The sequence below is a fragment of the Pelobates fuscus genome, chromosome 4 (assembly GCF_036172605.1).
Source record: "Pelobates fuscus isolate aPelFus1 chromosome 4, aPelFus1.pri, whole genome shotgun sequence".
Classification (NCBI taxonomy): domain Eukaryota; kingdom Metazoa; phylum Chordata; class Amphibia; order Anura; family Pelobatidae; genus Pelobates; species Pelobates fuscus.
The window spans coordinates 87065142-87082771 of NC_086320.1; the positions used below are offsets into that span (position 1 = coordinate 87065142).

Genomic DNA, 17630 nt, shown 5'->3' on the forward strand with positions numbered 1-17630 from the left:
TACCAGACAGTTGTTAATAATCTATTTATGAAGTAGAATCCATGGATTTTGGTTTTAGATATTAATGTATATGTTGTATTGTGAGTACATGCATTTTATTAGATGTTTTTTCTTTCATATTAAGTGTTTGCGTGAGCCAATTGTGACAATGTTTAAAGTGTACTAGCCAAATAGTGAATTCAATAATACATGTAACAATTACAAAACAAAAAATAATAGTTTGGATTATACAATGTGATTAGTTGTTTCATGACCAGATCTAATCACATTTTATTGACGTGCACACATATACATTTAACCGTAACTTATAAGTATGCGTACGCAATTTAGAACACTATCGGATATAATGAATGAAGAAATAGGCTCCCTTTTTAATGTGATGTGATTGTTTTTGCGTTTCATGGCTGCGAATAGCAAATTAAGTTATTTGTTCGGCAATAGCCATGTGGTCTATTAGAAAAAAAATAAATAAAACAAATCTAACATACACAAGAGTTGTATTTTGCAAGGCACATAGCCTGATTTTAATAATCATGCAGGCCATTACATTTTTTTTTTATATATAAAATGGCAGACTCCATTATGGTCCTTTTTAATGACCAACCAAACACTTCCGGAGACATCCATGCACTTTTTTTGTATATCAGACATGCTTTACATGTCAATCAACTATGCACAGACAATCAAGCATTTAATGAATGCTGTTTGATAAAGACTAAGGCCAGGCCTCCTTTGTATCAAAAGTTAAAATCTCCCCAATGCCCCTCGAGTAATGAAATGGTTAAAATATTTTTAGTATGATTGGTTTTCTTAATTTGTCTGGTCTGCTCAGTACTCAGGGCTCTTAAGTATAGTGTGAATGAAATATTTTGATGTTGAGTTGCTGCCAACTGCAGCCCCATGTAAATTGGTTGACTTAGAATGCATTTAAAAATCCTTATTGCAACTGTGAAAACAGCAACATATTCACAGAAGCTATATGTCTGGGCTGTGAATTATTTGGGTTTATTACACCATTCATACAAGACCTTGCTTTTCCATAAGATAAGCTACATGTAGGAATAGCCAGAGTATACCTAGCACGGGTAGACTGCAATTTATTTTTTATTTTTTATATTTTTTTTGCATTTTTAAGAATATCTGTAGATGTACATGTTGGCTTTGTTGCTTATTGATGGTTTTACACTGGTGTTCTGTTTCATTCATTGCGTTGTGGTATTTCGTATATGAATACTTGAACATATTACATCTTTTATTGTACGGGGTCGGTTAAGTCAAATGTGTTGGGAACTGAATAAAAAATGGTATTGGGTTCTTTTCAATCAGTGGTTTAACAGCTAAATAATTGGGTGTGCATCTCATCCCAGGGTGAAACAGAAAGCAGTTATACTCCAAAGTTGTCATTCTGCTTTTCGATAGGAACAATCAACTTGGTCATCATGTTTTAAGATGGGTTATTCTAACAGAGCCATATTTTATAGAGGGGAGAGTGTTTAAGTTTTTAATTAGCCACAATTCACTTTAATAATATCACAGTTAAATCAGCAGGTTAAAAATGTGTCATATTGACAATGTTGTAATGGCTATGCAGTTAGAAATCCGTCAGCTCATGGCCATTTATAAAGGGGTGCATCAGTACTTTCTCGATACATGGGTGTAATACTATGCTCTTTAGTATCACAGTAGTATACACCCAAACCAACATCCCCTGGGGATATTGACTGTAACTCCAATCACTCTTAACCAGCTAATCCTTAATTTAAAGTGGATAGTTTACTAAGCAATCCACAACTTGAACCAGCATCATTAAAAACACCATGATTGCATAAATCATTAGTGTTGCTGAAATGATGCTCAACATCTTGAAAATGCGGTTTGAAGTAGTTTATTTTTATTTTTTTTATATTAAATCGATACCAATATTCATTAACACTAATTCTGCTAGTTCTAATAATTTTTTTCTACAAGAATGGGTTTATAACATTGCTTAACATGCATAGGAAACATGGTTTAGTGAGTGGTGAAATGATAATATTGCATTTTTGTACATGTCAATCTAAATCTAGATTACTGGTGATTTTTTTTTTTATACATCATGCTGTGATTTTATTTTTATTTTTTTTAAATGTTTTTGCGGTTGCAATTCCATTTCTGATTTTTGAAAAGCTTTGTGTTTTATGAGTGTGTACCAACCTTAATAAGGTTTATGGGATTTTAAAGATAATGTACAAATCTTCTGTTTTTGTATTCTGTCAGCAATAAAATACAGAGGAATAAATTGTTTCTGTGTTATTTCATGTTGCTGTAAGAAGCTCTTTATTGTTAAAATAATTTGTATATGCCCACCTAGAATCCTCTGCGGTAGTAACATTGCAAAACACTGCAAATTTGTGATTTCTGTGGTAAAAGCAAGTCTTATGGTTTGACTGGAGAACAGATTTTTGTTTAACATTGTAATATATATATATATATATATATATATATATATATATATATATATATATATATATATATATATATATATATATATATATATGAAATACACCAATTCCTTGCACACAGGCTTAAAATTTAAAATCCGGGTGCTTGCAGTCTGAGGGAAATTCAAGTATGACCAACACTCACGGTTTAACACGGTTTTAAATGGCAGCTCAACATTCCAGTCCTCGTCTGGGACTTTCATCAGGAACCTGATGAAAGTCCCAGACGAGGACGAAAACTTTGAGCTGCCATTTTTAACATGTATGAATAAAATCTACAACTTTTAATCTTCAACAAAACCGTGAGTGCTGGTCATACTTAGAATATACAGCCAAGGTGACCGATTGAGGAAATATAATCACAAAGGGTGTATTGGTTGCAGGCTATGTAGGGCATAACCCAAAAGGTAATCATAGAAAGCGAAGAGGCTGACATTGGTTAACTAGAGAAAAGTATCCCCAAAGTCAGTCTCTATACCCTTGCAGATAGTTGCTCTATTAGTGTGAAGCAACCAATGTGCAATCACAGAGCATAAAGAAAGAACTAAAGAAAATAGTACATGTTTAATACCCCCATTAGGGGAACAAGGAAGTGTAGTGAAGGTAGGGGTGTGTAGATAATATAAAACTTGTAGTTTAAAGTAGATATATCAGCTAGTTTGCAATAATGGTAGTAATATTGCTCAATGTCAAACTGCTATTTAGAGAGAGTTTAGTATTAGTAACATATTATAAAGTATCAATAGACTAGTGAAAGAGAGGTGATTACAAAACCAAACTTGTTTTAAGAAAGAAAGGAGATACAAGAGTATCTAACTTGGATTAAATATACAGATAGATACAACTCTGTAGTTCTTTAGTTCTTTCTTTATGCTCTGTGATTGCACATTGGTTGCTTCACACTAATAGAGCAACTATCTGCAAGGGTATAGAGACTGACTTTGGGGATACGTTTCTCTAGCTGGTCATACTTACTATTTGGATATGGATATATATATATATATATATATATATATATATGTGTGTGTGTGTGTGTGTGTGTGTGTATAGAGTTGCAAGAAATGGTATGTGAACCCTTTGGAATGATATGGATTTCTGCACAAATTGGTCATAAAATGTCATCTGATCATCATCTAAGTCACAACAATAGACAATCACAGTCTGCTTAAACTAATAACACACAAAGAATGAAATGGTGCCATGTTTTTATTGAACACACCATGTAAACATTCACAATGCAGGTGGGAAAAGTATGTGAACCCTTAGATATAATAACTGGTTGAACCTCCTTTGGCAGCAATAACTTCAACCAAACGTTTCCTGTAGTTGCAGATCAGACGTGCACAACGGTCAGGAGTAATTCTTGACCATTCCTCTTTACAGAAATGTTTCAGTTCAGCAATATTCTTGGGATGTCTGGTGTGAATTGCTTTCTTGAGGTCATGCCACAGCATCTCAATCGGGTTTAGACCAGGACTCTGACTGGGCCACTTCATAAGGCGTATTTTCTTCTGTTTAAGCCATTCTGTTGTTGATTTACTTCTATGCTTTGGGTCATTGTCCTGTTGCAACATCCATCTTCTGTTGAGCTTCAGCTGGTAGACAGATGGCCTTACTTTCTCCTGCAAAATGTCTTGATAAACTTGAGAATTCATTTTTCCAATCTGTGCAGGCCCTGACGCAGCAAAGCAGCCCCAAACCATGATGTCCCCACCACCATACTTCCCAGTTGGGATGAGGTTTTGATGTTGGTGTGCTGTGCCTCTTTTTCGCCACACATAGTGTTGTGTGTTTCCTCCAAACAACGCAACTTTGGTTTCATCTGTCCACAGAATATTTTGCCAGTACTGCTGTGGAACATCCAGGTGCTCTTGTGCAAACTGTAAACGTGCAGCAATGTTTTGTTTGGACAGCAGTGGCTTCCTCTGTGGTATCCTCCCATGAAATCCATTCTTGTTTAGTGTTTTACGTATTGTAGATTCGCTAACAGGGATGTTAGCATTTGCCAGTGACTTTTGTAAGTCTTTAGCTGACACTCTAGGATTCTTCTTCACGTCATTGAGCAGTCTGCGCTGTGCTCTTGCAGTCATCTTTACAGGACGGCCACTCTTAGGGAGAGTAGCAGCAGTGCTGAACTTTCTCCATTTATAGACCATTTGTCTTACAGTGGACTGATGAACAGCATGGCTTTTGGAGATACTTTTATAACCCTTTCCAGCTTTATGCAAGTCAACAATTCTTAATCGTAGGTCTTCTGAGAGCTCTTTTGTGCGAGGCATCATTCACATCAGGCAATGCTTCTTGTGAAAAGCAAACCCAGAACTGGTGTGTGTTTTGTATAGGGCAGGGCAGCTGTAACCAACACCTCCAATCTCATCTCATTGATTAGACTCCAGTTGGCTGACATCCTATCCTAATGTTTCTAATACCCCACCTCCTATAGACTATAAGCTCATTTGAGCAGGGTCCTCTTCAACCTATTCCTGTAAGGTTTCTTGTAATTGTCTTATTTATTGTTACATCCCCCCTCTCAAAATATTGTAAAGCGCTACGGAATCTGTTGGCGCTATATAAATGGCAATAATAATAATAATAATAATCTCACTCCAATTAGCTCTTGTCATTAGTCTAGGAGTTCACGTACTTTTTCCACCTGCACTGTGAATGTTTACATGGTGTGTTCAATAAAAACACGGCAACATTTCATTATTTGTGTGTTATTAGTTTAACCCCTTAAGGACCAAACTTCTGGAATAAAAGGGAATCATGACGTGTCACACACGTCATGTGTCCTTAAGGGGTTAAAGGGACACTCCAGGCACCCAGACCACTTCTGCCCATTGGAGTGGTCTGGGTGCCAACTCCCACTACTCTTAACCCTGCAAGTGTAATTATTGCAGTTTTTTATAAACTGCAATAATTACCTTGCAGGGTTAACTCCACCTCTAGTGGCTGTCTACCAGACAGCCACTAGAGGGAACTTCCTGACTCATGGCAAAGATTTTCTTTGCTAGAGCGTCGCTGGACGTCCTCACGCATTAGGTCTCCTCGGCCGGTGGGCGGGATCATGCGCATTAGGTCTCCTCGGCCGGTGGCCGGGATCAGTCTCGCCCACCGGCCGACGGAGTCAGAAGTAGGAGCGGTGCGGAGGAGGAAGCGGCGACAAGGGACATCGTCGCTGCCTCAGGTAAGTTACTGAAGGGGTTTTCACCCCTTCAGCAACTGGGGATTGGGGGGTGGGAGGGAGAGAGAACCTGCAGTGCCAGGAAAACTGATTGTTTTCCTGGCACTGGAGTTTTTCTTTAAGCAGACTGTGATTGTCTATTGTTGTTACTTAGATGATGATCAGATCACATTTTATGACCAATTTGTGCAGAAATCCATATCATTCCAAAGGGTTCACATACTTTTTCTTGCAACTGTATGTGTGTGTATATATATATATATATGTATATTATATTACACATACCACATTCCTGCAAATTTATCAGATACAATTTTTAAAACTCAGATGTGTTTTTCCAAGAGTATATCACAAATGCTGTTCTATTTTCAAAGGTAAGCAATTTCAGCCAATTTGTATCCATTCATTTGTTCACAAAAAGGCAAATTTGGTAATCCCAGCATAATTTCTGCTAACATTCAGATGCTATTCAGTTCATATTAACCAAACATCTCTTTATATTTTGATTGAATCGAGAATTGCAACTTAATTCCTGCACTTTGGTTGATCTAATTCCACTGATAGAGATCAGAAGAGTTGTACTCGTAACTCTAATTCCCCTAACCTTAATGCTATTCCCAACCCCCTTAATGGAACAATCTAAGAACCATAGCCACTGCAGTGCTCTGTAGTTGTTATGATTCCAGGAGTGCCCTGACACAATACTAGGTAGTTAAATCATTTCAGATAATGTTTGACAACCTACCAGGGTCCAACAGGGCACCCGCAGCCACAATCCGATTCAGTTTTGAAGTTTAGTTCTTTCCCTGCAATAGTTCATTTTCACATTTTTTGCTGGGATAAACATGTGAAGAAAGGGAACAATTGTGTAACTATGTAAACAAGTTTCTGCTAAATTACAAGATACTCACCAATTGAAGGTTAGCTGAAATGATAACTAGTTGCTTATTAGTAATAAATATGTCTCTGCTCAAAAGGACTTTGCAGTTCTTATAAACTACTCTGCTTCTGAATTCTTTTTGTTAAATGTTTTACATTTATCTGAAACATTTTTCACAGCTAGCACTTAAAGCGGCACTGTCATGGCCGAATCCCATTTTGTTTAACCCCCCTCCCGACTCCACTACATCTAATTGTCCCTGTAGTCACCTGCAAATGACCCTAAGCCCCCCATCTTACCTATTTTTGCATCTTTATTTCGTGCCCGGACCAAGGTCCTGGGCGCCGCCATCTTTGTGTGGGTAGGTGAAATCCCTGTGGGACACGTCATCTGCCCACACTAGATAGCGCTGTGAAATTCCTGCGCATGCCAAGTTAAACACTTGGGCATGCAAATGGGAATTTGATCTATTCATTCATTTGTCAGAAAGACGAATAAATGAATAGAAATTTTGAATGAACGAAGACCACATCGTTCGTTCTTTTGGTTTAATACAAGGAGAGAGCTACTGGCGCGCAGCTCCCTCCTTGTAATATGTAAAAATAGAAGCGGCAGGGAGCAGTGCTCCCAGCCACTTCCTAAGCCCCCATGTCCTCCCTCACTTTATGGGGGTCATGTAATAAGTGGGGGATGTGATTAACAGCCAAACTGTATGCCAATGAAGTGTTATTGTGTTCTAATACAGGGATTCAAGCCCCCATTCTACCCTTAGGCAATAATGGAGTCCTCTGTGAAGTACATGGCCTTTCACCAGGCAAAATCAGTTGGGTTGTTGATAAACTCCTCCTCCATTCCCTTCCTATGCAATCCTCCTTCCCCCAGGAGGCACTCTGGTTCTGTTACATCCTAAGGGATTGACTAAGGGAGGTGTGTCCAGCAGAAGGAGGGGCTAACCTGTTTAAAGCCCTGTGAATAGCTCACTCTCTCTCTTACTCTCGCGTAACTGTATCACATGTCTATGCCTGTTTTACTATGTTAGTTTAGCCTACTTTCCATTCAGTCAATGATTAGTTTTAGTAGTAACATATACTAGCCTATTTCAAACGTGTATGTATTGTTTATTTGTTTGATTAGCCTCTATTAATAAATATTATTGAATTGCCGAAAGCAAGGAGTGTGGACTTTACACTCGTTTTTTAAGTTATTATTTTTAGTTATTAATGTTATTATTAATTCCAAGCTTATTCCAACTTGCGAGTTAAACGCTTATTACAGGTCATTATGACCCTCATAATAGCATAAGGGATACTAAAAGCTCCCGAATGCCCCTACTCACTATGCCGCACAATGGGTAATCTCATTATCACAGGCAGAGAAATACAGTTTTTACACAATATTTATAACTTCTAAAATATACATGTCACAAACATAAAACATACATTTTCATAATCAGCATGCGAGAAATAAACACATACTCAAAAATCAGGGCAATCGGTTCAGGGGGTTAAAAAGTTAGATGGAAGTCCTTTATGACCGAATGAAGCATGGCTTTTCTGCCCAAAACCAGTTCCACAGAGTCTTCTATCCTAGAGATAATTGAGAAGTAATCAAATTATCTCCAAGGACAGAGGCAAAACTCCATTAAGCACATGGCAGTAAAAAAGACAGTAAAATACAATAAAATACACAAGGTTACATTTATAACATAAAATACAGACATTCTACCTATCCCCAGATAGCTTAGATCTGAGTGCACATTATTACCGGATGGCGCTCAGATCACATACATACAGTTCAATCGCCACGGAGCCAAAGTCTTTCATACAGTCTTTCAGTATACGGCTGGGCTCCATGGCATAGCTATCTGGGGTAGCATGGCTTTAACAGTCCGCAGAAAGGCACAAACCAGCCTTTCTGCAGGGAAAAAGAACAGGGGCCATAGTCTAAAGGGAGCAGGCAAGCAACCATGCTTCTCCAGTGCACAGTGGCGAGGTTGGTTCCGCCACAGTCCCCAAGCACCTAGACACCCCTCCACCCAAAAAATTAAATAAACCCCTACCTACCACCCTCTCACTAAAAATAGTTAGGGAGGAAAAATAAAACTAAATACCTGTAAATAAAAAAAGAACTTGCCATTTGATGTCTTCTTTTTTCTAAAATCTTATTTTTTCAACCCCAAAAAAGCCAAATAAAAATCCATAATACCCGTCGCAACTGTTAAAATAAATTCAAAAAAACAACGCTAAAAAAGTAATCCATCTTCACCCAGCGAGGCTACCACTCAGCTCCGCAGGGCAAGGAAAGGCTTATAAAGCCTTCCCATGCCCTACAATTTGACTTGTAGCACTCTGATTTGTTGATTCCAATCAGAGAGCTCTGACAGGTAAATGAAGAAACTGACATGCAAGTTTCTACATTTACCTGTCACAGCATTCTGGATGGCTTGAAATCCAACCAGAGTGCTCTGTGTCATTTTACGTAGTGTGGGAAAGTTCTTTGGAATTTCCCCATGCTGTGTAATTTGACCCATAACACTGTGATTGGTAGCTTTTCAGATTGAAAGCAACCAATCACAGTGTTATAAGTCAAATTATACAGCATGGGAAAATTCCAAATAACTTTCCCACGCTGTGTAAAATTACACAGAGCACACTGGTTGGATTTCAAGCAAACCAATCAGTGCTGTGACAGGTAAATATAGAGACTTACCTGTCACTTTCTTCATTTACCTGGAATAAACCAATCAGAGTGCTCTAAGTCAAATTGTAGGGCGTGGGAAGGCTTTATAAGCCTTTTTGCACCCTGCAGAGCTCAGTCTGCACGGTGCCTTCACTGGGTGAAGAAGGATTACTTTTTATCGTTTTTTTTTTTTTTTTTTTTTACATTTGCGACGGGTATTATTGAATTTTATTTAGCCTTTTTTGGGGCAGAAAAAAAGATTTTAGAAAAAAGACCATCAAATGGTAAGTTATTTTTTATTTACAGGTATTTAGTTTTTTGTCCCCCCCCCTCACTATTTTTAGGGTGAAGGGGTAGGTAGGTGGGTAGGTCTTTATTAAAAAAAATTGGGGACCCCTAGACACCTGGGGGGTGGGTTTACATGGGTGGGGGCTGGGGTGATGGACAAAAGGTCCCCCCCATTTTTATTTAGGGCCCCCACCCGCCACTCATGGATGGGGCCGGGACACACACACGCTAGGTCTCCCACTTGCGTTAAATAGCCCCCACTTGCGTGGAACGGGTGGGGGCTTGGGAGGGGGGACACTAGGGGGCTTTTTTTTTGGTTTTTAAACCATGAGCAGTCACTGGCTGCTCACTGTTTTGTAGACATGCCCCTACTCGCGGTATAGTAGTAGGGGCATGTCTACTAGTATTTTGTAATTACTAGTAAATTTGTAATTTAGTAAATTTGTCTGAAAGACCAATCTTGGTCTTTCAGCCTTTTGGTAGATGGCTCCCTAATACTGTGGTAATTAGGGAGTGATCTACTAAGCAGCTGCAAGATGCCGCTGTGGCACGAGTTGGATCGGAGCTTCATTCATTTGAATAAAATTCCGATCGGAACAAAGTCCAGAATTGCGTCCCTACATAAGTGGACAAACTGTTCTCATTCCGGTGTTCAGTCTAAAATGACAGGACGTTTTGAAATACTGACACGAAGCGTCGCAAGATCACGGAGGAAAGGTAAGAATTGTGGGAAAATTTCTCTGACTACAGGAAACGGAGCATACTTTGCTCCTCCACTGATCATAGCTGGTCAGGCATAGGAAACCACCATAAGACAAATAGTCCCTACTTTGTCTTATGTTTTAAAGAAAACTAGAGCAGACAGGAAGAAATGAAGAACAGATCCTGACAGAGGGAGAGAAGATGAATTGATTGGGGAAAGGTAAGTTCGGCATGACAGTGCCACTTTTAAGTTGGGGAAAAAATAAATTTTTGGTATAACATATGTCCTGCCATGTTGTCTCTCCCTTGTGTGTTGGCACCATGATTCTTGCCCTCTTTACACTAAACATACAACTCTCATCTCCCTTGAATCTACTCCTTCTTCCAGGCGTGAAGCAGTTCCTGAGTACTCCCAAGACCATCTTTGCAATAGATGTTTTGGGCTCAGAAGCCCAAGTGACTTAACTATCAGTGCACAGGTCAACAGTCTGTTACCATGTTCCAAAAAACAAAGACAACACTCATGATCAGGGGACAAGGGCACATAATATATTTTTCTTTTGGCACAAGGACTAGCCTCCAACAATACAATATGCAACTTATTGCTACACAACCAAACAATATATATAATATATTGGTGCAGTGGAACAAATAAGGAATTCCAAAACACCATAAAACATAACTTCTCAAAAGGGTGGGTGGGGATCTGGAGAAGACTATTGATAAAACTCAGCACAATGACTGTAATTGCCATGCTATGCATATGTAAATTCCATTCACACAAGAATGGAAATAGAGACAGACTTAAAAAACTGTGACACTGTCAGAGATAGATTCTGTTACATATATAATCTATACATGGGTCAGAATTTCCACTGTCCATAAGCCATTGGCAAGTGAAAATTCAGCCCTGGTGTACATGCTGAAAAGGGGCCCAGTCGAGTGCTCCACCCCTCTAACAGACAGTTGTTCATCATCTTTACTAGGAGGAAGTGCATACAGGTCTCTGCCTCTTATCTAACAGGTGGCCACAAGGAGGGGGAAGCAGTGGCATAGGGAGGTGGAAGAGAACCTGGACCAACTGCATATTCCCATCAGTCTTCGCTAGCTCCTGCTGCAGTCCCCAGGAAAGCCATCCTCTTCTACCCAAAATGTATTAAGGCATAAGGTTAGCTAGAAATTATTAAAGGATCACAATAGGGTCAGGAACACAAACATGTATTCCTGACCCTTTAGTGTTAAACCACCATCTAGCCCCCCTGGCCCCTCATGCCTCCATAAATATAGCAAAATCTTACTGGATTCAAGTCTGAAGCTGTAGCTCTGCATGCTTTTGCCTCAAAAAAACAAGCAGTCTGCTGACATCATCAAAGGTGCTAGCCTGATCCAATCACAATGCTTCCCCATAGGATTAGCTGAGACTGACAAGGAGGCAGATCAGGGGCAGAGCCAGCATGATTCAAACACAGCCCTGGCCAATCAGCATCTCCTCATAGAGATGAATTAAATCAATGTATCTCTATGAGGAAAGTTCAGTGTCTGCATGCAGAGGGAGGAGATACTGAATGTTTGGATGCATTTTAGGCAGCCATGACCCAGGAAGGATCTCTAACAGCTATCTGAGGAGTGGCCAGTGAAGTTATCACTAGGCTGTAATGTAAACACTGCATTTCTCTGAAAAGACAGTGTTTACAGCAAAAAGCCTGAAGGTAATGAATCTACTCACCAGAACAAATTCAATAAGTTGTAGTTGTTCTGGTGACTATAGTGCCCCTTTAAAATATAACTTGTATGAGTGTGTGTGGCAATGTATTTGTATAAACTGATCAAACGCTGCATTAAAACCAGCAGTGATGTACACTTCTCCCAGGTGGCATCTGGCTACTGAAATTTCACTTTGGAGTGCTGCTGGGCAGGAGCTGATTGTGACGTCCCATTCACAAATGGTTTAACCCCTTAAAGTAAGAGTGCCTCTGGGCGCCATAACAGCTTCATTTAGATGAAGTTGTTTTGGTGCCTGGAGTGTCCCTTTAACCCCTTAACGCCATTACGACGTTCTATGCCGTCACACTTTAAGTGGGCTTTAAAGCCGTTGCGACGGCATAGAACGCCGTAGCGGCTTTGAGCCCTGGAGCGCCCGGTATACTTGCCTTACCGGCACTCCGCTTCGGGAGGACTGCCTCACAGCCCAGGCAGCCCCCCCACGGCAAATCAGGCCCCCGGGAGCCATGTGATCGCTCTCAAAGAGCGATCACATGGCCCCCTATAGCTGGCTGTGGATCTGCCAGCAGGGGGGCTGTCTAAAATATCAGACAGTCCCTCTGCTGGTAGGTAGTGTAAAAAAAAATATTAGACAGGTTATAAAATAAAATAAATATATTTATATATATATATAATATATGTATATATATTATATATATAATATATATGTATATTATATATATTTAACGTCATACATAGTGTATTTTATTCATAATGAATTGTGTTCCATATATGAATAGTTAATGATAAATTAAAGCCCTGTTTCTCCTGAACAAAATGATATATAATAAGTGTGGGTGCATATGATATGAAAGAGGGGAACTACGGTTGAACAGACATATAGCGCAAATTCCAGTTTTTGTTTACGTTTTGTTTTGATCAGAACGTGCACTATTGACTCCGTCCTGAAGGGGTTAAGCAAGAGATTCAGAGACTTATATGCTCTCAGAATTGGAAAACTTTTCAGGACCCTTAAGCCAATTTTCTAGTTTTCTACCAACCAGACAGTTACTGTAACTAGCTTGTACCAAAATGCATGGGAATATATGTTTCTTGAGGGTGCAGGGTGTCTGTGCATGCTGATACTCTCTGCATTCTTACTGATCACTTTCCACAAAGAGGTTTGCCGAGGGAATTAACATTTAAGCCTCAAAATCTTAAACTAACCCTCAATTTTATCCTATCCCTAGGAGTTGTACTGCTTGAGAAATATATTGCCACTGTTATTTATTAGTTTATTTTGCATATAAAAAAGCATAAAATATATAAAAGTTTTCTCTCAGGCCTAGTTGTGGATCATGGCTCCTTATCTTGTTTATCATAAATTAGATTTTTTTAATTTTTTTTTTAAACAATTACTGTATATGGATCCTAATAATGGAGGAAGAAGACATGGGATGCTTTAAGTGTTTTATTAATTGATCTGTGTTCCTTTGTAAGTTATTGTGAATAAGACAAACAAAACAAAAAACATTTTCATGTTATGTAGAATGTTACTGCTTTGAAAGCATATAAATGCAAACTTTGGTGTAGGTTTCCTTGCTCTGTTGTATCCCAAGACATCTAAAGTGGTCTGAGGGGAGGGTTTTTATTGTATTTTTATTTTCTTCTTTAATTCATACCATTATATTGCTGTGAATTTTATTGCTACAGACCCATGAGATCAAATGTAAACACACCATTCTGTGTTATAAGAAGTGGAAGACACAAGTTCAGAAAGAGATGTAACTTGAGTGTGCATATGATTTGCATATGTATGAACATATATATATAGTTGCTGTTTAGTAGATAGGGGAGTGCGCTGGTTCTTGTGTATTGTTTATTGTATTATATGGCCCCCAGCAGCACCCCATTTAAGCATGTTCAGGTGAGTGCAACCATCCCCCATGTTTCATATATATATATATTTGGGAGTCTAGCCAACTCCTTGGTTTTGCACCCCTCCCTGTTACAGGTGCTTCATCTCAGGTCCCTATTTAGCCTTGTACTGCAGAGAGCCTCAGATGGATTTTTTTCCCAAGTAAGTGGGTTAATCTCATAAGAGCAGACATTAGACTGTGAGAGTAGGACCTGCCAAAGATGGGGTACATTGACGTTGTGGCAGGCTTATGCAATGTATGATCATATAATGTAACTAAATCCCCATTATTTTTTTTTGCCTAGATTAGGTGTTTTTAAAAAAACATTTAAAAACTAATAAAATTTGTCAACATTGAAGTTGCTGTTTAGTAGATAGGGGAGTGCGCTGGATCTTGTGTATTGTTTATTGTGTATATATATTTATTTTTTTTAAATGTCCTAGTAATTTAGCATTAGCAGAGTGCTGTAAAGCTGTTAATTGAAAATAAGAAATGTATTTACAGGCTAAGGATCTCTAATGTCCAGATTATGGGTTGTAATTGATGCTTAAGGATAGCTGAGATGCTTACTGACTGACCTGTGTTTAAGCTATTTCGGTTCCATATTGATTCAGGGCTCTCACCGGAAAAAAAAAAAGTGTGGGTCAGGCCTGACCTCATTCTATGACCCATTTCTATACACATGTATTCCATAGATCATGCATAATTTAATTACTAGCATGTGAGATGAATCCATACCTTTTACTATCCATACCCCAAATCACAAGTGTTAATCATAGGTGCCAACAATCCTGAATTTTCCAGGACAGTCGCACATTTTGGGATACTGTCCCAGCAAAAATATGTTCTGAGGACCTGTTCTGCTTCAGCAGTGCTCCGTGCATGGTCTGCCTTGAAGTGTCTGGCTCTGTCAGCCTGCCCCTTAACCAGGTGTGCTTGCCCTTAACCAGGTGAGCCTGCCTCATGCATCCAGCTTCCTTTCCTGTCCACCTCTTCCTGGAACGAGAGCAGGGAAGATTGGCAGATAGGTATGCAAGTTTTAAAATCTGATCTTAAAAAAAAATAAATAAAAAAAATCCGATACTCAGATTTTTATATAATATAAACACAATATTTGTGCAATAAAGAGCCAAACATTTATATTCTCTGTTTTTCTTAATTATTCCAAGTGTAAATCTCTCAGCAACTTCCAGTTGTTTAACTAGACAAGAATACAGATTTTAATGGGCTTATTTGAAATGAACATCAATCAATTCATTCTGACTTGACAGAATCCATTTAACTGTTATTAATGTGTAACGTTGTCTATACCAAAGGAGTTTTTGGTTATTTTATAAATGTTTAAAAAATATATATATATATTTTTTGCTATAATACTGTAAGTTATATTTGTGTTTTGCTTTTCTAGCAGGTGACAAGGAGACAGAATCAAAGGAGAAAGGTAAAAATGTCATTCACTTTGCCAGTTATGCATGTTAGAGTGATATGTTTCTATATGACTCTAGTCTAAGTTATGTTTCTTAAAGTCCCTTAATATGGATCTGTCAGCTTTACATTTTTGCTTTATCATTTACATTCCAAAACAGACTATACACTACAGATTTTTTTTTTTTTACTTGGCAAAGGTTGATTGCAAATCTTGTTTACCCTGTAATGACCTCAGGGCATTTAATGCTGTTCTAGAAAGAGTGGGTATCATTGAATGTACACCATAATGACTTTCCATCCCTTTTTCCAATATAAAAGTGTTCTTTTTCTGAAATGGATAATTCTACAAAAATAAAAATAAATAGATGGTGACATTTCAGTATACACTTTGTAGATTATTTTTAAAACCATTTAATAAATACAAACATTAGATATAAAAAATCAAGGACACTTTTGATAAATCTCCCCCAAAATGTCTGTAAAAATATTAGCACCCACCATGCATTCCTTATGGCTAATTCTCCTTTTCCAGGGATTATGAATTGGATTAGCTATGGACGCCCTTCTTCCGTCCTTCCTAGAGAAACTTTCTAAATAATTTTTGTACAGTCACCATTAAAGTGTATGGAAATGTTTGTAGATAAATCATTTGAAGGTTTTTCTAACAGTATTGAACCATTTGGAAAGCTTATTAGATCAAGGCCATAATGCAGGTGCAGGCTAGCCACTTGGGCACATTAGTCATGGACTAATGCTTCTACTGTGGAAATCACCTCAACCAGAAGGATTTTTGCATAAAAATGTAAATGAAAGGTTACAGGGGGGCAATGAGTAGATCAAGATCCCCTGCAACCTATTGCCCTGCAAATTAATTCCCCTGTTCAGTTTGACACCAAGAGAGCAATCTTTGCTCTCCCTGCAGTGCACTGCAAAGCACTCTGTGACGAAGAGAGGCAGGGAGAGGAAGTGACCCATGCAACCATGCTCTCTCTCCCTCTCATACGGAGCGCTTTCACAGCATGCATGAATGTTGAGAATAGAAGCCTGGCAGAAACAGCAGATCCCACCCAGGCAGATAAGCAGGTTAGGAGTGAAAAGGGCAGAGAACTATACAGGTTCAATAGGAGAGACAGGGCAGAGGCATACAGGTTTTTTTGTGGGGTAGGTAGGTGGAGACACAAATCAATGGGGTGGGTTAAAGGAGCACTATAGGGTCAGGGACACAAACATGTATTCCTGACCCTATAGTGTTAAAACCACTATATATCCCCCTTAGCACCCTCTTGCCTCCCTAAAGATAGTAAAATCTTACTTTTATTCAAGTCTGAAGCTGCTGCCTCTGCCTGTGTACTTCCTCTGACATGATCAGAAGCGGTGGCCTGATCCAATCACAGTGCTTCCTAATAGGATTGGCTGAGACTGACAATCAGGCAGATCAGGGGCAGAGAAGCACAATTCAAACACAGCCCTGGGCAATCAGCATCTCCTCATAGAGATGAATTGAATCAATAAATCTCTATGAGGCAAGTTCAGTGTCTGCATGCAGAGGGAAGAGATACTGAATGTTTGGATGCATTTTAGGCAGCCATGACCCAGGAAGGATCTCTAACAGCTATCTAAGGAGTGGCCAGTGAAGTTATCACTAGGCTGTAATGTAAACACTGCATTTTCTCTGAAAAGACAGTGTTTACAGCAAAAAGCCTGAAGGTAATGATTCTACTCACCAGAACAAATTCAATAAGTTGTAGTTGTTCTGGTGACTATAGTTTCCCTTTAAACAATTGTGTATAATGGAAGACACCAATTAACCCCTTAAGGACACATGACATGTGTGACATGTCATGATTCCCTTTTATTCCAGAAGTTTGATCCTTAAGGGGTTAATGTACTGGAAGGAGAAGTGTGAGGTGAAGCTGATACACAGCTGAGTGGGGGTTGAGGAGGACGGAACTGGGTCAGATGGATGACAAGTGGTGTTAAAGAGTCAAAAAATGGGAGACAAGGGGTGTCAGATGAAAGAGGGAGAGAATGGGAAGATACACATTGGGAAAGATTGAGAGAGACAGAAACTCAGAAGGTTGGAGAATAAAAAAAAGAAACACTTGTAGCATATAAATATACTTTAAAAAAAAAAAATAATATATATATATATATATATATATATATATATATATATATATATACCTCAGTACAAACATGCTTACACTGATTTAAAATGCACTCCTCATTCACATACACACTGACACAGATTTCAAATACTCCTCTTATACACACACACAGTGACACAGATTTTGAATACACCCTTCATTCACACATACAAACACCCACAGATGTCTGATACACCCCTCATTCACACACGCTTAGACTCT

The 17630-nt window shown here is 38.7% G+C and overlaps 1 protein-coding gene across 1 annotated transcript in view; it reads left to right on the top strand.

Annotated features, from left to right (window-relative positions):
* Window positions 1-17630, top strand: part of ASPH (aspartate beta-hydroxylase) — a 158281-nt gene that overhangs the window by 87220 nt on the left and 53431 nt on the right. Inside the window, exon 19 of the mRNA XM_063451368.1 lies at window positions 15242-15274. Coding sequence (XP_063307438.1) covers window positions 15242-15274 — 33 coding nt within the window. The remainder of the gene's footprint in view (window positions 1-15241; window positions 15275-17630) is intronic.